We start from the raw sequence: 22,515 nt of genomic DNA on the forward strand, positions 1-22,515 counted from the left end.
AGATTTAGTGAATTTCTGCGTCTGCTTCGGTCCATTTGTAAGGTACGCAAGTCCTTGGAGCAGATCCGATTCTTAACAGATCACAAAGATGTTTTGGCGCTTGAGATACAAGATGAAAACGATCTCCTCAAGGACCAGATGCAACGCCTAGTATCCCTTCAAGGTTTGACAGTTTTACCATAAATAAACATATTCAAATTATAAAAGTGTAAGTGACCACATTCAAACTTCCAAACCTTAAATCTGCACTATGACATAGTATTTCTAATTTGTTGTATGGTATTTTCCAAGAGGCTAATCGTTCAAATTCTTAAATTATACTGCAGTGCAGGTATAAAAAATGTGAAGGCTTTCTACTTATGTCTTTACAATATAATTTACACGTTTTTTCAGTAACAGAAGCCATGTTAACTTACCTATCTTGTTTTGCAATTGTTGAGATGTCAATCTTCAGGTTCTGGACTGTGTCATCAGTTTTGTTGTCTTTGTTGTTTGACTGTTTGGGAGACAGTCCAAGGTGGTCCCATAAAAAGCTAATATTTCTGGGAAAATGTGTACTTAAAAATATATATTTGTCGTGACAGGCTAACATGGTGGGAGGTGATGAGGCAACAAGAAAAAGGACCCAAATTCAGATAGAGAGGAAGGTATCTGGGATTTTTTGATAAAGTGAAAGTAGGCCTATGTACTGACATGAGTATAATGTCCACTCAAAAGAAAAAGAGAGCCCAAAGGTAACAGAAATTGGGCAGGGGATAAATAGTGCAGGCAGAAGGGTACATATTCAGAGTCAGTTTCCAGGTAACAGAATACTTGCAGGGTTCAGGGTCTGGAAGGCAACAGCATGACTCAAAATGAACAATCTGCAGGGGAATTCTTCTTCTTCATCTCTTGCTTTTGGCGGATTGCAAAAAACTTAAAAGGTGCATACCGCCACCTACTTTACATGAGTATGAATCATCACATCATTCCAACTCTTTAACCTATGCTCTAATCAAAATTAAATTAAAATAAATCAATAAAACCATGAAATAAATAAAACAAAAATACAAATCTATGTTCTTTCCTGACCGAATGTTAAATTCTTTTTCCTACCCCAGTTTCACTCAAGAATTTAAACAGTGCCTTTCTGGTAGCTCTTACTCCCTCTCCTTTTGTTCCCAAAACACCAACCACACTCCATTCCCTTTCTGCCTCTAAAACTTTAGCCTTTAATTGTTCTTTTTCCGCTTTATATATGTCACAATGTAACAATATATGTTCTACATCTTCTTTTACTGCACAGTTCCCACACTTATTACTGTCACTTTTCCCCATGATATATAGCGTACTATTCAAAGCCGTGTGATTTATTCTGAGTCTAGCCATCATGATTTCCTCCCTTCTGTTTCTTTCTTTATGAATATTAATTGTAATTGTATTTTGTACTTTGTGATAGTCTTTACCTTTCTGGTCTTTCTCCCACCTTTTCTGCCAGATCTCCATCCCTTTCTTCTTAATGACTGCTTTTCCTTCTCCTTTACCAAGTTGAACTAATGTTATTTGCTTTTGTAATGCACTTTTTGCTAATTTATCAGCACACTCGTTCCCTTTCATCCCCTCATGTGCAGGCACCCAGCAGAACTGCAGATCTACAGTATACCGCCTCTGTGCAGTCTTAACAGGCTATGATTCAGTTCTATGAGAATGTCTTCTCTGGTAGTTGTTGTTGATTGTATGCTTTTTAATATTGACAATGAATCTGTACATATAACCACCCTATCTGGTCTGACCTCTTCAACCCACTGCAATCCTATTATTACAGCAAGCATTTCTGCTGTATACACTGATAATTGATCAGACGCTCTTTTTAAAATAGATATTTTAAAGTCTGGGATGTATATGCCAACTCCAACACACTCTTCCTTGTTCTTAGAACCATCTGTATACATTTGTAGGTAATTGTAGTACTTTTCGTTCAGATACATAGTTTTAATTCCCACTTCATTTATTTGCCACTCTTTTTTCCTTTCTACAATACTCATATCTATTTTAGCTTCTGGGAACAGCCATGGGGGAACACTGCTAAATGGGGTTGCTTTGGCAAACGTGATATTCTCCACTCCATATGCCCTCGTTCTTTCCTTACTTGTCCAGCCAAACCCACGTCCCTGGCATTTTGCATATTCCCAGCAATCCTGTAATATTCTGTTTGAAATATTTTCTTCTCCACTTCCTTGCAGTCTGACCCAGTATGACAGAGCAAGTTTCTCTCTTCTGATCTCCAGCGGTGTCTCTCCTGCTTCTATCAGAACTGCATTGATAGGGGATGACTTTATCGCTCCAATACACAGCCGCAATGCTTTATATTGTATTCTATACATTTTTTAAAAGCGATGTTTTTGCTGCTGCTCCATACACTATACAACCATAGTCTATTGTGGACCTCATAATTGATCTGTAAATGTCTATTAATGCTTGTTTATCTGCGCCCCAGTTGCGTCCAGCTACAGCTCGCAATACATTTAATACTTTTTTGCATTTTGTTTCCAATTGATTAATATGCATTTTCCATGTGTATTTGCTATCAAACCACAGTCCTAGGTATTTGAACTCATTCACCTTTGTCATTGGACGATCATATAGTGTTAGCTGTTGGCCATCAATCTTGCGTTTGTTTGTAAATACCATGTAGCATGACTTGCTTTCTGACATTTTGAATCCCCAGTTATATGACCACCTCTGCACTTTTTTTAATCGCTCTAGCTATATTCTCCATTACGTATGGGGCATTTCTTCCCCTCATCCAAATAGCCCCATCATCTGCGTACAGAGCCGATTGTATGCATGTGTCTAAGCATGTAAATATATCATTAATCATGATGTTAAATAATATTGGACTGACTGCACTCCCTTGGGGAATACCATTTTCTTTTTCAAAATAATTGGAAATATCTGCTCCAACCTTTACTCTAAATGTCCTGTCTGTTAAAAAGGCCCTTACCCAATTATACATTCTCCCTCCAATACCCATTTTACTCAATTTGATCAGTAACCCATCCCTCCACATAGACTCATACGCCTTTTCAATGTCAAAGTACACTATTGCCATTATCTCTTTCATTTTCAATGTTTTTTCCACATCGTTACTCACTCTTACGAAAGCATCTATTGTGGACCGCCCTTTACGAAATCCGCTCTGAAAACTACTCAGCAGCCCTTTCTGTTCCAGTACATGTGAGAGCCTACGGACAATGATATTTTCCATCCATTTACATAGGTGTGATGTACTGTAAGAGCTATTGGTCTGTAGCTACTAGGGTTAGCTGTATCTTTCCCTGGCTTATTGAATGGTAGCACGATTGCTGTTTTCCACACACTTGGCATATCTCCTTCTCTCCAGATTTTATTGAAAAGACTCTTTCATAGTTTCCATAGGTAACTATATAAACATAGCATAACATAGCTGGTCTTGTCCTGGGGCTGTATATCATGTACCTTTTAAGGCTATTTTGAGTTCTGACATTGTAAATTCCACATCCAGAGCTGACCTATTATCCTGTCTCTTCTCCTTCACGTTTGCATTCTCTGCTAGTAACTGCTATTTTTGCTGCCTATGAATATCACTGAAATGCTCCCCACTATGTAATGCTGCAAGTGTCCTTCCTAACATATCTGCCTTCTCTTTATCTGTCACTGCCAGCCTCTCCCCATCAACCAAAGCTGGAATTTTAATGGATTTCCTTTTCCCACTCATCCGCTTAAACATGGACCAGACATCACCTAATTTACCTCCTCTGCCAATGATAGAACAAAATTCTCTCCATGTTCTCTTTTTTGTATATTTTGTTGTCCTTCGAGCAGCTGCCCTTTTCATTTGAAACTCTATAACATTATTTTGTGTCATGTTTTTCTTGAATTCTCTAAATGCATTATTTCGCTCTTCAATAGCCCTGCTGCATTCCTCATTCCACCATGGCACTACTTTCTTCCTACCCTTGATTGTTGTTTTGGGTATACTGTTCTCTGCTGTATTTAGTATAGGTTGCGTTATTTGGCTTGTAATGACCTCTATGCTTCCCTCTGATGTTAGCAGGTGTACCGACTCCTCACACCATATCCTAAATTTCCCCCAATCAGCTTTAGCAAAGCACCACCTGGTTATTACACCTCCTTCCTGCATACATACATTAGTATTCATTTTAGTAAGCACTGGATAATGGTAACTTCCTACAGTGGAATTATTCAAAACAAACCATTTGCATGTATGAATTATCTGTCTATATGGTTGCTGCCCCATAGACTGTTGTGTGCATTGAAATCACCACACCAAACTTCCTTCCTATGTTTATTGCCTGCTATTTCTTTAAATATATCAGTGGTTAGATTTTTACATGGGTTGTATAAATTGATTATCCTAATGTTATCTTGTTTCCGAGGGTTGCAGATTTCCACTATAATACACTCTATATCATCAGGAGATTGCACCTCCCTATATGCCACACCATCTTTGAGAAACGTGGCACACCCTCCACCATTTTGACTATTAGCTCCATCATGCCTTATACAGCTAAATCCTGGAAGGACAAAGTCTAATTGAGGTCGTAACCAGGTTTCTTGCACACATATTACCTCAGGGACCACCTCTAGCTCATATATATATTTCTTGAATTCTTGACCATTAGCTATGAGGCTTCTTGCGTTCCACTGTAGCATGTGCAGAACCATGATTAAGGATCTAACCCTCATCCTGATTTTCATTTTTTCCCCAGCTCCATTTATAGCTAACATTGCATGTATCTGATCTGCTTTAATATCTTTCATGTCTAGGAATTGTTCAGCTGCCTCCACAATGGCTTTGATTCTATCACTTTTCTTTTTTAACTGTAATGCAACATTTACAGTATGGCATATGAATACCACAAAATTCACCTTTTTCAATCCTAGAACATCATCATCCTCTTTACTCTTGGTGGCGCTGTGGGGTTGGATTTGAAGATTACTTTTTGGTGTGTTCCTGCCATTTTGTATTGTAATGCTCTGCTCCATTCCACTAGGGGTCTTATTGATTGTTATTGTTCCCCTTACTTTCTTTATTGCTTCTGCGTATGAAACTTTGTTTGTAATCTTAACCCTCTGCACCTCTCTGGCCTCTCTCTGCACTTCACATCCTCCAAACGCAGCACTGTGATCTCCTCCGCAGTTACAACATTTTACTTTTGCATCCTTTTCACATTTTCCATACTCATGTTTTCCTCCGCATCTCGCACACCTTAGCTGCCCTTTACACTGCTGCGCTGTGTGCCCCATTCGTTAACATGCGTAGCACCTGAGAGGTTTGGGAATGTACTCCCTAACAATGAAGTTCAAATATCCCATTTGTACTGCCTTAGGTAATGTTCTCTCAAAGTCAATGAGAACTGATAATGTTTCTTTTAGTGTGCCATCCCGTTTGCTTTTAAGCCTAGTGACTTCCACTACTTTGCCTCCTTTTAATTCACTTTTAACATCTTCCACTGACATGTCCAATGGTACTCCTGAGATTACTCCTCAGTTTTGCCATTGCTCCTGGGACATGCGCCTTCATTTTCTCCCCATTCAGTGAGTTCATTCCCAGAATCTTTTCCTGCTGCTGTTTGTTATTGGCATGTATCAAAACCCGCTTGTTGTTCATGAATTTAGCAAATTTAATTTTTCCAATCTCTTTTTCAATTGCTTTGGTAAGTTTAATCGGGTGGTAATGCCCACCATCCTGATTGAATTCTATAACAACTTTCCACTTGTGTTCTAGTTCTTTATTCAACATTGCTTGGCTGACACTTTGACGGATTTTTGGCTTTGATTAGCCTTGTCTGCTTCACCCGACCAACTTCGAGCTCTTACTGAACTATCTCTTTCTCTCAAAGATCTTTTCTTCCTCGCAGCTTTGGATATCATCCATTCCATATGGTTTCTTTGGCTACCATCTGAGCTGGTTGACATGATGAAACAGTCAATGTACAGTTTATGCAAATCCGCCAAAATAACAGCCCAATGTATGTATCCGAGTTTTCCGATTCTTTTTGAGCTTTCTGCCACGCGTCTCCGACTTCACTTCCTTCTTCCGCCCGTCAACAGCTGGCTCCCTCCGGATCGACCCTGCAGGGGAATGAGATCAAACCGGACAGATATATAAAGGGCTGATGAGGCAAAGTAGAAACAGGTGAGCAAGAGTGAATGAGAGTCAGGTGACTGGGACAGGTGAAAGACTCAACTAGTGGACTGATTGGGTATAGCAATACCTAGGGAAGTGAGCATGTGGCACAAGGGAGGAACATAGGAGTAAGACAGGATTGAGAAACATTGCAAACTAGCAAGTCCATTGACATCAGGACAGCAGAAAGCTTACACATCTTCCGGCGCAGACTGAAAACTCATCTCTTTCAACTCCACTTCGAGCAATAAAATGAAAAAGAGAAAACAAAAAACAAAACAAAATAAAAAGCACTTATATACTAACTAAGCACTACAAAGCACTTATACTAAAAAAGGACTGGAGAGCAGACTACAGAGCAGCTTCTTTCCTCAGGCTGTGAGACTCAAACTCATATATTATTAGCAACAAGGGACAACAACTGCAGTTTGTGAAAATGACATCGAAATAACTTAATACCTTTGAAATGTTACACTGTCACCATTCTCTGTTGTGATAGATTCCCAGATTAGCGAGGTGGCTAAAATGCTGTACCAGCAGGGTCTCACAGAGCTGATTCACAGCAGCCACAGTGAGCAGGTGGCCTACCTCCTGGTGGAGAGAACCTCCTTACTGGAGACGAGCCAGGGTCCAAGAGATCTGATGGGTAATGGATACATACCCAGCCCACTGGGGACCGAAACCCAGCCACTGAACACCAGTGCACACCAGGTTAGATGATATTTTCAGTTGTACACTCACAGTTCTTAACAAAGCAATGAACAGATAAGGTTTACAGCGTGTTCGATATGTATGATGTAGACACACAGGTCAACCAATACTTTGGTTGACCACACACGGTTTTCCTGTTTACTCAAACCAGCAGATGGAAAACGTTCTACAAACCACACATCTATGTCTGGTGAAAGTTTGAAACTTCTTAAGTGAAGAAAATAGTGTCCAACAAATGTGTGTACTTTGGGATAGGACTTAGTCTATGTTTCTCTGCTCTGGTCTTTCCACAAGGGGGCATCTCATCACAGCCAGAGCCCATGGAAGAGACTATTTGGACTCCACAAAGCTGCTCAGAGCAAACATACTTTTATTCCTGTAGGTCCGTTTATCTAGAGTAATGTTTCTGCTTTCCATACAGTACTAACCAACACTAAAAATGCACTCGGGTCAGTTGAAAAATCAGGGAACATCAGCCAAACTGACTTAATTTTGTTCTCCCAAGATGCATGCTAGCTTATGAGTATTTTTGCATGTTTTCTGTTCAACTGCATCAATTTGATCTGCAACCTTTGTTTTTCTTCCAGCATTGTTAAGCTCTGTTTCCAGCTCAAACTAGGGCACTTTGCATGGCAGAAGAAATGCAAGATTCCACACCACTGATGCATCTTGATCCGGTGCACTTCTTAAGGTCTCGTGTCTGTTCTTGCATGCCTGTATGAACATTCTTGTTTTAGTTTGATGGTTCTCATCATTGTACAGCAATCACTTAACTCTTGGTCATTTAAATAAGTTGCCATCCCTCACTCTTTCTTTAGGCTGAGGCCAGACATTTGGCAGGCAGTTTGGAGAGGGAGTGTTCCCGCCTGGAGCGGGACCTGGAGGAAGGGTCCCGCCGTCTGGCCATGGCCCACAATGAGATCCGACGCTTGACTGATGAGCTGGAGTCTGCTCATTTGACCCAAAGAGCTTATGGTGAGTGACTGATATATTTTATTTTACACATTCTATGGACAATCTTGCACTAATGTACATTTCTCAAAGTATTGAAGTGACTATTATTTTGTATATATTGATTGTTGTGTTTTTATGTAGGTCATAATGTGTGCACATGTAAAAATGTGTCTTAGACTGTGTATATATACATATTTGCACATATATTTTTATATTTTATATACATTTGTTTTTATATTCAGGATTGTGGGAAACGACATTTCAATCTCTCTGTCTGTACACACAAACTGGAAGATTGACAATAAAGTTGACTTGACTTGAGATTAATCAGCCACTTGCAAGCAGACTATGTGATTTTTAAAGAGATATCTTTTTATGGTAACACAGTAACAGTTCCTACATTTTTTATTTATCATTAAAACAAGGTTGAAAGCTGAAATATTTATTTGGTTTATTATTTTATATTTTCTTGATTACCATTTACCTCTTTCATCAACTTGTTTGTTTATTCATTTGTTTGTTTATTTGTTGTTTTTGCTTTGTTTGTTTTTCGATAACAAATGTATTTTTTTAAGAAAAATAAATATATATATATGTTAGTAATTTAGTTTTTTAGGAGAAGGGGTGGGATTAAATCAGTGTAAACTTCTTCTCACCCCTTTTCGGATGTGTAAATAGGTAGTTCATTTGTTTATATACTTTGTAAGTCAGTAATATTTTTGTTTATCAATTTGACACTGCTTAAGTTTGTATAGTATAATAATTCTCATGTTTCATTTCATTATTATTATTATTTATTTGTATTATTGCACATTCTAAATGAATCAAATCAAATAAAAAATCAAATCAAGTAGAGAACAATTGTTCATGTTACTCCTCTAAATATTGCATATAACATGTGATTTTACCATCATACAATATCTGCATAGACTGAACTGAAAAAGAGTTACTACCAACTTCTACAGTCAGGAGATTTGTGTTTATCCTATCGTCTGTGCTTTTTAGAGCCTGAGCTGCAGGCAGCCCAGCAGGAGGTAGAGCAAATCAGACAGGAAGTACAGAAACTGAAGAAATATGGTGAGAATTGTTATTTTTTATTTTATTATAATGTGTAATATATACATATATTTGAATGTGGTTCCAGGTCATTTACATGTGATTAAGCTCATGTTGGGTGTAAAAGAGAGACAGGGCCTGTTCTAAAGTCCCCACACAGCTCAGAGTTATTCTTTTTGTATAAAGCTCACACAGGATGGAGATTAGTCTAGCATGAACTGAATAAGAGGAAAGCACCCTTTATAGTTTCTATTTGACTAAACTAAAGTTGTATGCATCTGGGCAAAGATATTTAGGTTGTGGGGGAAACCCACACAAACAAACAAACATTTTGTTAAATCATTTTTTTTTAAAAAGAGCCTAAAAAAACCAAAACATGTATAAAAGTTTATAAAGTGTGCAACATGTTAGAATACTCACAATCAACCAGCCTTTAACAGAGGAAATTAACAAGTATTCTTTTTTTAATCCAATGTGTGCATTGGCAATGTGTGACACCCTGTCCGCACTGTGCAGCTCCTTCAGTGACTGGCTGCTGCACCCCCGCTGTCTAACGGCGAGATACCACAGGTCCTTCCTTCCTTCCTTCCTGCAGCTGTCATACTATATAACCACCACGGCCCCTACACACACCAACACAGACTATAGCAACTCTTGTTGTGAAATACTCTGATCAATATGTGCAATATATGCAATTTATACCTGGCTGCTAAATCCTCAGAACTGTTACAGGATGTGTATTTTGTAAAATGTGTACCTTTTTTATTATAATTTCTTTTTTATCTTTAGTACTTTTGTATGCGTGCTTAGGTAACAGCTTCATGAGGCATTTCCTGTGCAAATAAAACTGGAGATGGCTGGTTCAGGCCCACACTCAGAGACCCCGGGCCAACTGAGTACACACTCTCAGACACATACACTCTCTCACAGATACACACTCATACATGCAAGCATGTCCACACCCACATAGCAAACATAAACACAAGTGTGAGCAGAGCACATAGACCATAGAGATGCAGCCATGTTATTTTGGAGCAGAGTCCTGCATCGGGTCGGGTATCCGCGGGTACCCGACGGGTGACCCGCAAAAAAGGTGATTTGCGGGTGGTATTTTTTCAAACGCTTTTTTCCGGGTTCGGTTCTGGGTAAAACAAAGATGATGCGTGTCAGGTTGCGGGTGTTGCATAATAAATATATTTAAATAATAATAATTTAGTTTAATGTTTAAATCCTCAGACCTCTCCGCCGCGGGACCGAGCATATTCATAACCTCTGCAGCGCATCTATCTGCTGCTTAGCGCGCCACATTCTGAATGGCTGAGGTGAAGCTCTCTGAGAATACAGCATTTTCAATAACTCTTCCTCAAGAGCGAAATCAAACGTCTGGGAGGCTTTTGGTGTCATCCTAGATGCAGAAAATAACCAACATCCCAGGCTTTTTGAGCCAAATATGCAACTGCGTGTGTGTTAATAATTGCACGTTTTCACTGCTTATATGCGAGTTCGGGTCGGGTTGCGGGTCTTGTGCCGGCGGGTCGGGTCGGGTTGCGGAACTAATTGGCAATATGTGCGGGTAGCGGGGCGGGTTCGGTATTGCACGTCGCGGGTGCGGGGCGGGAGCGGGTCTTGAAAATCAGACCCGTGCAGGACTCTGTTTTGGAGACACTGCTGTAATGGTTATATCTCTCACAGGCTCTGCCCTCTACTGGACTCTATGGGTACTACCCTCTATGCAAGCATTCACCTATTGAGATTTCTATAGAGCTCCTGCGGATGATGTCACATATGCTGGTCACGTGACGAGAAACGAAGGGGGCAGCCATTTTGGCAGTAATCGCGTCAGTAAATTCATTGGCAGGCACTGGTAGACTGTCGAGGATGGTGGATAACTGCTGTGCACCAGGTTGCACAAATAGGCGTGGGAAGAAGAAAGGTGTATCTTATTATCGCATTCCAAAAGACGCGGAGAGGAGGGAAAAGTGGATCGCAGCGATTAAAAGAGCCAGGAGCCGTCTGAACAAGACTGAAAGATGGGACCCCCCGGCCGTTTGCTTTCGCTTATGCAGTGATCACTTCATATCAGGTGGGTGAAGGAATACAGTACAATGCTACAAAAAGTTTTCAAAAAGCAAAAATACAAACTAGTTTCAGACGCACTGCAGTAGCTATCCAAGCTAATAAACAAACATGCTAACGTGACACTGCCGTAGCTAGACAAGCTAATAAACAAACAATGCTAACGTGACACTGCCTATCAAACTGGAATAATTTAATACTTACCCTTGCAGTGATGATGCCGAAGTTTTTGGATGTAAGACTCCACAGTTGAATGTTGTTTACGAAGCCGGACTGACACCATTTGTAAGCCTCCAAGCTTTTGTAAGCTCTGAGGGAGTCTCCTGAGTACACTGATGGAAAGCTTACAAGATAGCTGTGGATGTCCGCGTAGCGCAAGTCGGGTACATCGTCTTCAGAGCAGGAGGTTATGCTCTTGAAAAGCACACCGGGTGCATTATATGGGTCGCTTATATTTAATCTTTCTAATTTTGTACTATAAAGCCGAATTTCACTTGAATTAAAATGAGATGTATACTCGCACGGTAGGAAAACGCTGGCGCCGGTCGTCATGTTTACTGCCAAAATGGTGGCTGATAACCAAAAGTCACGTGACCGCAGGAGCTCTATAGACGTAGCCGGCCTTGGGGCGGGGCTACCTGAATGCACGCGCATCTCACCGTATAAAAGGAGGCCTCGTCTCCTGACCGTCATCCCTTTCTCTTCAGCGAGCGGGCAACAACTGAAGCAAAGATAAGATGTTTGAAAGAAGAAGAAGAAGAAAGAGTTATCATACCTCCAGGGAGTCGCCACCTCTAGAGACCCGGGCCTGTCCTTCGTGCCCTGGCTTAAATAGCGGGCGCCGATTCCCACCACCTCTGCTTCGAGTGTTTGGGGGACCAGGATATGACCGAGGCGGTGCCATTTCACGTTCGCCATTCCAGCGGGGCGGATGCATGGGCGGATGGCTCCGTTGCAGTTGTCGGGCACTTCCGGGTCCGGCGTTCATGGAAGTCCACGCCCAGGGCTGTACACTCCCTGGGTGATGATCATGGCAGCGGGTGTGTGGGCTACTCGCTCATTGCTAGAGATGCCCCCGCCTCACCAGGTCAGAGCGATTATTGGGCCGCAAAGCCGAATTAGTAGCTTGATCCGCCGCTGCCTGCCGTGTGATGATGGGCCCGGCGCCACGAGGGGGCAAATGGGGGCATTGCCCCCTCAGTTGTCTTATTTGCCCCCTCACTTTGAGCATCATTCATCCATCGGAAAATAAAATAAATGTCACAATTATTAAATAACTTTAAATAATTATTTTTCCCAACAAGTTACTATGTCTATCAGATATGTGGGCAGGCAGTCAAGCAACGTGTAAAAAAGCCTCAACCCCAAGTGAGCTTGTAGTCTCAATTAATGTTAGCGTGTGTGCTGTAAACATAGTCGGATGGGTGACTAAAACGTCCCCGTTTTCCGGGCAAAGTCCCCATTTTCGGTGGCCGGTACCCGGTTGAAACTCCCAAAAATATTCCCGTTTTTGAATGTGTGTTAAAAAAACATAGAGCAAGGTGATTGATTCCGTTAATTGAACGCAGACGACGGGCAGGGGCACGTGATTCGACTCTTGCGGAAGGGATCAAAGTTGTAAACAATACCGGTAAATGGTCTGAGATACCCGTTGCTGCACAGATTTCATCCACATACCCTACCTTTAAAGAGCAACTTCCAGGTTAAAGACACCTGTGAATAAATGTGTAGGAAAATGATGAATACACTAGATTTTCAAAAATAAATACAGAAATATACACTACAGGGACATCTGGCGTCGTTTTTGTAACACATTTTCACTTCCGCATAAAAAAGCCTCGGCACGTGACCTCCCGCGTGTGACATAACATGGGGGAACGTATTAATAAACATGGATCCCAATGCTAGTTTCGACACAGAAGACACAGAAGAAGTTGAACATGAATATTCAAATGCATATGACGGACCACAACCTTATAATTATGAGCCTGCTAGGCGTCCAAGAGACCAGGAGCAGCCAAGGATTAGAAGAAATAACGGCCATTGGAGAGAAATTGAGCGGTGGTGTGTGGAGAACCAGTGGAGAACTGGGCAGCTATCTTGGTGAGTGACCGGCGTTAGCTACAGAATGTTAGCTAACGTCACATCACAACATTGTGAAGTTAGCTATCATATATCAGGCTATAACTAACGTAGCATTGATAATATAGTAACGTTACTGGCAGGACTGTTGATACTAATCCATAACAGAAACTAATGCGCAAGTATCAGCCGTATCTCGTGTTACCTAATGCAACTCCACACTACGGTGCTGTGTACCGGAGGAGAGACGCGAGATACGGCTGATACTTGACGATCTGGTGGAGAAAGGTTGTGGAGCCTCCTTTGATATGCCGTTGTAAATGGCTTGATGGAAAGCAGGTGTGTAGTCGGGGAGGGTGCACAGCTGATTGCAGCAGGTGAGTGGAGGTTGAGCCGGGAGCCAGGAGTGACAGCCACCACGCACACAAAAACAACACAGACAGGGGGAAACAAACAAACACAAAGGAGACGGCTGGAGCAGTACAGCCACCACAGCGTTAATGCAACTCCACACTACGTCTTACGGTGCCGTGTACCGGAGGGGAGAAAGAGAGAGCAGCGAAGGGGGGGGGAGAGAGAAGTAATACGGTTTCCTGATAAAGCTGTGGAGAGTATGTGCTGCAGGGAGGTGGATGCACAACGCACCCAGGAACGAACGCTAGCTCCGGTCCTTTTTACTGTGGACTCGATGTCCTGACAGGCTGGTATTTGTGCAACCTGCACAAACACAATACTGCACCATGATTACAAATGGTGAAATACAATGTAAAACTACCGAAAAATACCAGCTCACTAAAACACAACCGCTCAACTCTACGCAACTACTAACTACCCGCGGTCAGAGAGCCGTTTCCCCTTTGTTATGTAATATGACGCGTTTGACGTATGACCTTTAAAAAAAAAGCCGTTTTTAAGAGCAGTGCTCAAAATTGCTCCTTTCCCTCTGAATTCCTGCCCTTATGTCTCGTAAAACATATCAAATCCTACATTCACTTTTTTAATTGTAATTTTCAAGCAAGTTTAAGCATAAATGTAGGAAAAAAACAAACCTGCAAGATGCTCTTTAAGCTGTAAAATGATGTAGGTTTCTACTGTAGCCTTGTACTTAGAAAACAAACATCCTACAGAGAGGAAGAAGAGATGGAGAGATAGAGCTTTATCTGGCACAGAGAGAAAGACTCCTGCCGAGCAATTCTGCAAACTTACAGAGAAAAAAAAAGAAAAGAAAAGAATTGTATATCACACATTAGCAGTGACACATGCTCTCAAACTAAGACAGAGTCCTCTTTCCCAGGCGTGCATGTGCTGACAGGACAACAGCTCTCACTTTCATTTGTGCTCATGCACCTACTAACACTTTGTTATTCTCATCCAACATCAAACATCGGTGTTACCACAGTGGGATCACATGATCCTTTTCAACAAGTTCCCATAGCTAAAGCCAAATAAGTTGTTTGTCGGTGCTGTTGAAACCAGCCATGAGGTTTAAGTGCCTGCAAAATGACTTGGAGAAAAATATCCAATTGTGTTTTTTTTCATGGAATCTTATCTTATTTTCTTTGGCTCTTTTCTGCTGTAACAATGTAAAATCCCCTCTTTGGGACTAATACAGTTATTTTTATTCTGATTCGGATTCATGACTTAATTTAAAGAAATGGTGGAACTGCGAAAGGCCAAAGAGCTGAATGATCGTCTGGACCTTGAGATCAGAGCATTGAGGACTCGGGTACGCACTCTGGATGCTGAGAAAAAGTCTTTACAGCAGACGGTAAGATTGGATTACGGTTTATTTCTAGAAACATTAAAAGGAGGTAACCCTTGGTCAAGAATTGTTATTTTCGAGTTTTGGCAGCATATACACTGTAGACACTGTAATTAAGTTTTGTTCACTTTACTCTAATTGACGGCTAAGGTAAGTCTTTTTGTGGGCCATATTAAAATTTGGGATGAATTGTACTTCTAGAAAGAGTGTGTGAGATCTGTATTTTGTCAAATCTGTTTACAATTTAGCCTGAACAAAGTGCATGCTGTTGCCCTTTCCACAGTAAAAAGGCCACTGGTATAGATAAAGATATGACACATTTATTCAAGATTCAAGGTTCAAAGGTTTATATATACATACTATGGTGTATGTAATGTATGAAAAAAAAAAGATCGCAGGTTCCTCAACAGTGCATTGATGTAATAAATAAATGAACTGCAAAGCTTTACAAAAAATAATCAGTAAATAAATAGGTCTTAAAAGCAGCCTGTATATGTGTGTGTCTCAGGTGGTTTCTCTGCAGAGCGAGGAGGAGGAGCAGCAGCAGCAGCAGGGGAAAGTCAACCAGAGTGATGACTTAGCTAAAGTAAGTCTCACTGTACAGAACCCCGTCCTTTATATCTGACACCGAAACAGTCAGTCTCTAACTCTGAGTGACTGTAATTCAGTATTTAACAGCTTCAGATCTTTTGTTTGCAATGTAAAATGCTTGGGTGTCCTCCACTTTAGGTGTCTGTATCGTTTTGAAATGTAGAAATCCCCATTTGCTTAACTTGTGAATTGCATTCTGAATGGAGAGGCTGTGATGAGACAGACTTTTTGTAACTACATTGATCTGTGGTCAAAATAGTTATTTTATCTTTTCAGATTCTTTCCCTCAAAAAGCAGCTGGAAACATCTAAAAATGAACTGGATAACCTTACTGCTACCGTCTGCACCAAAGAAAACCATCTTCAGGAGCAAAAGTAGGGAACTCTAACTCCACACGCCATCCAGCAGATGTATATATAGATACATACTGTGCTGTATGTGCATGCAAACTCTCATTGTTGCAGTAACATCTAGATAAGTGAAAGTTTCTGTGTTTGTTTGAAGACTGGGTAAGCCAAAAGAGGCAGATTCACAGCACTCTGAAAACACTGACTGCCAGGTGAAAGATGACAAAGAACTACAGACACAACAGCAGCTGCAGAACAAGGAAAACACAATGCTTAAAGTAATTTATTCTATATTTGAATTACCGGAAAATGTTTAATGAATCAAGTCAACTGCATATGTGGTTATTGTGGAGGACATTCTTAAGAGAAAGTGATAAATGGACACAGTTTGTCTTTCATTGTATATAATAAAGTAATAAAGAAAGTCAATATAAAAGTGAAATTGATCCCAAATGCAGGAACAGAGCCACTTCATCCTCAGAGGATAACATGGCTTTGCACCCAGAACACAGCTTACAGTCACACTATATAGTAGAGAGAATAGCCAACTGGTCCCACCCTTACATTCCCTTAGGCATCATCTAAACATCCCCACCATTAAACCATAAAACCCCCTTGTCCTTAATCATTTGCAAATCCCCTTTTACACTTCCTTTTGCCCTCCTGAAATGTAAACCCTTAACATATGTCTCTATTAAACACATACAAGACTAAAAATACAATTTAACATTGTAAAAGGCAATCAGAGTAAAAGACTATGATGATTTGACGCAACAGTTATGTTTCCTAACTCCCATTCACCCTACGACTGTCGACAGGTACTAAAAGACGTAAATAACTCTTGCTACCCATGTGACAAACTAACAGACTACAAAGCTATTCGTTCCCTTTATTGTTTCTGCTGTAGTTGCATCACGTTCAACATGCACTGTAACTGTGTATTTTACTGCTGTTGTCTGTAATTTGGATCGCAGGACTCTCTAGATTATCAAGACGCAGTAAAGGCTCTGTTGGACAGCCGAGATGAGTGCGAGACACTCAAGAAGGAAATCTGTGACACCCTGAAATGCCTTGATAAAGAGCGAAGGTAACAGCCTCACGATGTTGCCAACAGCGAAATATAAACCTGGCAGAAAAAAAAAATATATATATACATACAGAGTAGACACTTTTCCTCCATCCTGTATAGTACATTTAAAACGTTGACATTAATGACAACATATAACAATGTCCCTTCATAATACAATAATATATTACATATCAAGTAATGATAATAATATATGTTGTATGGCTGTTTTTTGATAACACATTTAAATCAATATAATATAATATAAGTAAATCTGTTATTTGGTCTATTTTCTTACAGTAAAAAACATGAAATGAAGGAAAAGCACAAGGTGAGACTGTGTCAGGCCAAACAGACATGTGATCATGAAACCATGTGGCGTGACGAGAAGATAAAAAGTCTGGAGCGAGAGCTGTCCTTGTGTTCCCATTCAGTAGCAAAGGTAAATCCGCCGCTTTGTCCTTCTTTAAAAAAAAAATATATATATATCAATATTTATTCATACCTTTGTTGGTATAGGAGTGTTTGCTCTGGAAAAAGGATTACTCTTTTTTTTCCTTCTGTAGATACAGCATGTATTATTGATTTAGTGACCATGGCAACAGCCTGTCATAAAGTATGTAAATTGTGATATATGTGCTGAAGGTCCAGAGGGGAGAACTAAATTCCTCTACTACTCTGTAGACCTTTTTTAATCCGTGAGATTAATTTAAGGAAATTATGTTGTTTTCCAGGAAAAGGAGCTCATCACATGTATTACTGTGGAGAATGAGAAATTGCTGGTGGAGAGGAGAAGGCTTTTACAACAGCTAAATGAGGAGGAGCACAAAAAGAAAGAAAGTTATCTAACAGCTTCTTTGTCCAAATGCAGGTACTGGCCTTAGGCAGTCAACACATGAAACAGACACCAGTTGATAGGATGATTTCATATTTAGCTAATGAAAACATTTGTGTGTTGATCTTAAGGGTGGATTTCTTAGAGATGGAAAACAAGATACTAGGAAACAGGATACTCCACATGACCAATCAGCTAGCTGTCCTGGAACGCAGCTTGCAAAACATGAGATCGCTCCACTTTGCTGAGGTAACAGGCACAGTTAAGTCACCTCCTTTTTTACACACAAACTAGTTGCTGCTGGTTTGTTATAGTTTTGCCATTGTAAGGCAACTTTAGATCAGCTTTCTAACAAGGGACACAACCATACATTTGTAGCTATGCATGCTCATCTGAAAGGCTGTGTGTTTGCAGACATAGGACACTGAAGTCGTCCTCTGGGAAGTGAACCATGACTCTCTGTACAAAATATAAATTCAGCACTGTAGTTTATAAGATATTTAATCTGTTCAGACCTACCAAGGCCTCAGGTTACCAGGCTCAGCTGCCCTTTGTCAGCTTCAGGTGTACACATTCATATTTAGAAAGTTAGCACAACATTCTTAATCACCGTTAATCTCATATGAAATCTTAATTTTAAATGATGTTGTCCCTATCTCAGGTTTTGAACAAAGCTCTGGGGAACCATACTTTATTTATCCATACAATGACTGCTAAGATTTTTGATTCTACAAAAAAATGATTTACCTTTGCTAAGTCTTGTAAAGAAAGACACAATTATTTTTGGAATGATAAACTATTAATCTCACATACTTTTTGTTTTGTTTTATTAAGAATTTAAAAACACATCTAATCTCAGGCACGTTTTAAAATCCATCCCTTTGCAAGCTTCAAGGTGAGTCTGATTCAGAATCTTAGCGCAACCTGTTGCCTGCTTAGAAACCCACCATTAAATGTCTATGAACTTTGATTGTGTCCCTAGTGTGATGATGCCTGAGACGTCTGATATTCAGGGCTCTTCGGACAGTACTCAGAACAAGCAGAGACACGTGACTTCCCCCCCCTTTCGGTTTTGTCTGTGGGACTCGATCAGCAGAGATGTGCTACATGAATCTGACTTCCCGCCCCAGAGACACTCAGACCACACGACTCTCAGCAGCTCAAAAGATCTGAGTTCCTAAAATGTCATGTTTATCTGGAACATGAATACACTGTACAGAATTGTATTTATTTGTGAGTAAATTAATAAACAAAACAGCAGTATTTTTCTCCTTTCTCTTCTCTCATAATTGTAAAGTTTATGCTGAACATAAAAAGTCCTGACCTTCCCGGATCTTAATTAAAGCTAGCAGCCGTTTTTCATGTAAAATAGTTGAAATATTTCCAATGCAAATAAATCAACATTGTTTCGCTGTTTTAAATCCAGTTTTGTTTTAAGGCCTTAAAACCTAACCTGACAGTTCATAACGCTAGAATTTTCCTTCAGTGGTTGAACACAACCCACACACAACTGTCAGTTTCCTTCATGAGGTCTCGCTTAACAATCTTTGTTCGTGTACAAAAACAAACACAAACTTACTTTAAACTGCACCTTGTTACCAGTGGGGATAGTAAACCACAGTATATATTGAAGTATATATTCCTTTAAAACTTCGTCAACATGTTATTTTTGTTCTGAATGGAGTAGCTTATTGCCAGTTGCAATGTTGTTATTTAACATAAAATCACCCTTTTGACTAGTAAGCCTCTAGGACTCCTTAAAATAATATGAATAGACAACCGGTACATCTCAATAAATATCCACCCAAAGGAATCAATTCTGAATTTGTGCTCACAGTTAAATCAGTTAGATTTTGGCAGAAATTGTTTCACACTTAATGTGCTCTGCCATGTAGTCAAACAAAGAATAATTCATCTTAATTATCCTTGCTTTGCCGGTCTCTCAAGTTGAAACAAGAATATTTGTTTCACATAGAAGTTGAACAATGACATGTGTTGTGACTTTAGTGTGTATGCGTGAGTACAATACAATTATAAAATTGGAATAATTCACTTTTACTTAAAGTGTAAAAGAAAACCAACTCTCAGACAAAATGCTTTGGAAAATTGTATTTGTTCTTGAAAGAGTCTTACAAATGTTATGACCACATATTGTTCAAATAATCACAGCGCAAAGACCAGAAAAGACCTGTACACACAATTTGCAATGATATTGAATAATTAAAACGACAGTTAGTTATAATAAAATATAATCAATTATATTCTTGTATAACCCACAATGAAAATGCTTCATATTTTAGGTTTTTCTATATTTACAGTATAAACAAAACACAATTGGTTTGTTAAATTGAGTGTAAGACCTATAATGATTTATGGGTGTCACTGATAAGGGAGAAGGCAGTTTCTTCCCTCTTCCCTCACATCAGTACACAGGGAAGGGGGCTCTTTGTGCATCCTGCACAAACACAATACTGCACCATGATTACAAATGGTGAAATACAATGTAAAACTACAGAAAAATACCAGCTCACTAAAACACAACCGCTCAACTCAACGCAACTACTAACTATACACGCGGTCAGAGAGCCGTTTCCCCTTTGTTATGTAATATGACGCGTTTGACGTATGACCTTAAAAAAAAGCCGTTTTTAAGAGCAGTGCTCAAAATTGCTCCTTTCCCTCTGAATTCCTGCCCTTATGTCTCGTAAAACATATCAAATCCTACATTCACTTTTTTAATTGTAATTTTCAAGCTAGTTTAAGCATAAATGTAGGAAAAAAACAAACCTGCAAGATGCTTTTTAAGCTGTAAAATGATGTAGGTTTCTACTGTAGCCGTGTACTTAGAAAACAAACATCCTACAGAGAGGAAGAAGAGATGGAGAGATAGAGCTTTATCTGGCAGAGAGAGAAAGACTCCTGCCGAGCAATTCTGCAAACTTACAGAGAAAAAAAAAGAAGAGAAAATAATTGTATACCACACATTAGCAGTGACACATGCTCTCAAACTAAGACAGAGTCCTCTTTCCCAGGCGTGCATGTGCTGACAGGACAACAGCTCTCACTTTCATTTGTGCTCATGCACCTACTAACACTTTGTTATTCTCATCCAACATCAAACATCGGTGTTACCACAGTGTGATCACATGATCCTTTTCAACAAGTTCCCATAGCTAAAGCCAAATAAGTTGTTTGTCAGTGCTGTTAAAACCAGCCATGAGGTTTAAGTGCCTGCAAAATGACTTGGAGAAAAATATCCAATTGTGTTTTTTTTCATGGAATCTTATCTTATTTTCTTTGGCTCTTTTCTGCTGTAACAATGCAAAATCCCCTCTTTGGGACTAATACAGGTATTTTTATTCAGATTCTGATTCATGACTTAATTTAAAGAAATGGTGGAACTGCGAAAGGCCAAAGAGCTGAATGATCGTCTGGACCTTGAGATCAGAGCATTGAGGACTCGGGTACGCACTCTGGATGCTGAGAAAAAGTCTTTACAGCAGACGGTAAGATTGGATTACGGTTTATTTCTAGAAACATTAAAAGGAGGTAACCCTTGGTCAAGAATTGTTATTTTCGAGTTTTGGCAGCATATACACTGTACTTAAGTTTTGTTCACTTTACTCTAATTGACGGCTAAGGTAAGTCTTTTTGTGGGCCATATTAAAATTTGGGATGAATTGTACTTCTAGAAAGAGTGTGTGAGATCTGTATTTTGTCAAATCTGTTTACAATTTAGCCTGAACAAAGTGCATGCTGTTGCCCTTTCCACAGTAAAAAGGCCACTGGTATAGATAAAGATATGACACATTTATTCAAGATTCAAGGTTCAAAGGTTTATATATACATACTATGGTGTATGTAATGTATGAAAAAAAAAAGATCGCAGGTTCCTCAACAGTGCATTGATGTAATAAATAAATGAACTGCAAAGCTTTACAAAAAATAATCAGTAAATAAATAGGTCTTAAAAGCAGCCTGTATATGTGTGTGTCTCAGGTGGTTTCTCTGCAGAGCGAGGAGGAGGAGCAGCAGCAGCAGCAGGGGAAAGTCAACCAGAGTGATGACTTAGCTAAAGTAAGTCTCACTGTACAGAACCCCGTCCTTTATATCTGACACCGAAACAGTCAGTCTCTAACTCTGAGTGACTGTAATTCAGTATTTAACAGCTTCAGATCTTTTGTTTGCAATGTAAAATGCTTGGGTGTCCTCCACTTTAGGTGTCTGTATCGTTTTGAAATGTAGAAATCCCCATTTGCTTAACTTGTGAATTGCATTCTGAATGGAGAGGCTGTGATGAGACAGACTTTTTGTAACTACATTGATCTGTGGTCAAAATAGTTCTTTTATCTTTTCAGATTCTTTCCCTCAAAAAGCAGCTGGAAACATCTAAAAATGAACTGGATAACCTTACTGCTACCGTCTGCACCAAAGAAAACCATCTTCAGGAGCAAAAGTAGGGAACTCTAACTCCACACGCCATCCAGCAGATGTAAATATAGATACATACTGTGCTGTATGTGCATGCAAACTCTCATTGTTGCAGTAACATCTAGATAAGTGAAAGTTTCTGTGTTTGTTTGAAGACTGGGTAAGCCAAAAGAGGCAGATTCACAGCACTCTGAAAACACTGACTGCCAGGTGAAAGATGACAAAGAACTACAGACACAACAGCAGCTGCAGAACAAGGAAAACACAATGCTTAAGGTAATTTATTCTATATTTGAATTACCGGAAAATGTTTAATGAATCAAGTCAACTGCATGTGTGGTTATTGTGGAGGACATTCTTAAGAGAAAGTGATAAATGGAAACAGTTTGTCTTTCATTGTATATAATAAAGTAATAAAGAAAGTCAATATAC

The 22,515-nt window shown here is 39.7% G+C and overlaps 1 protein-coding gene across 1 annotated transcript in view; it reads left to right on the forward strand.

Annotated features, from left to right (window-relative positions):
- Positions 1 to 22,515, forward strand: part of LOC307038894 (uncharacterized protein) — a 28,525-nt gene that overhangs the window by 3,274 nt on the left and 2,736 nt on the right. The window contains exons 4-20 of the mRNA XM_079680568.1: positions 43 to 163; positions 6,672 to 6,883; positions 7,178 to 7,261; positions 7,702 to 7,858; positions 8,843 to 8,914; positions 14,704 to 14,819; positions 15,322 to 15,399; positions 15,681 to 15,778; positions 15,909 to 16,029; positions 16,726 to 16,838; positions 17,118 to 17,259; positions 17,552 to 17,688; positions 17,784 to 17,901; positions 21,039 to 21,158; positions 21,652 to 21,729; positions 22,011 to 22,108; positions 22,239 to 22,359. Of these exons, the coding sequence (XP_079536694.1) occupies positions 43 to 163; positions 6,672 to 6,883; positions 7,178 to 7,261; positions 7,702 to 7,858; positions 8,843 to 8,914; positions 14,704 to 14,819; positions 15,322 to 15,399; positions 15,681 to 15,778; positions 15,909 to 16,029; positions 16,726 to 16,838; positions 17,118 to 17,259; positions 17,552 to 17,688; positions 17,784 to 17,901; positions 21,039 to 21,158; positions 21,652 to 21,729; positions 22,011 to 22,108; positions 22,239 to 22,359 (1,986 nt within the window). The remainder of the gene's footprint in view (positions 1 to 42; positions 164 to 6,671; positions 6,884 to 7,177; positions 7,262 to 7,701; positions 7,859 to 8,842; positions 8,915 to 14,703; positions 14,820 to 15,321; positions 15,400 to 15,680; positions 15,779 to 15,908; positions 16,030 to 16,725; positions 16,839 to 17,117; positions 17,260 to 17,551; positions 17,689 to 17,783; positions 17,902 to 21,038; positions 21,159 to 21,651; positions 21,730 to 22,010; positions 22,109 to 22,238; positions 22,360 to 22,515) is intronic.

This window comes from Notothenia rossii (genome assembly GCF_949606895.1).
Source record: "Notothenia rossii genome assembly, chromosome: 5".
NCBI classification, from domain to species: Eukaryota; Metazoa; Chordata; class Actinopteri; order Perciformes; family Nototheniidae; genus Notothenia; species Notothenia rossii.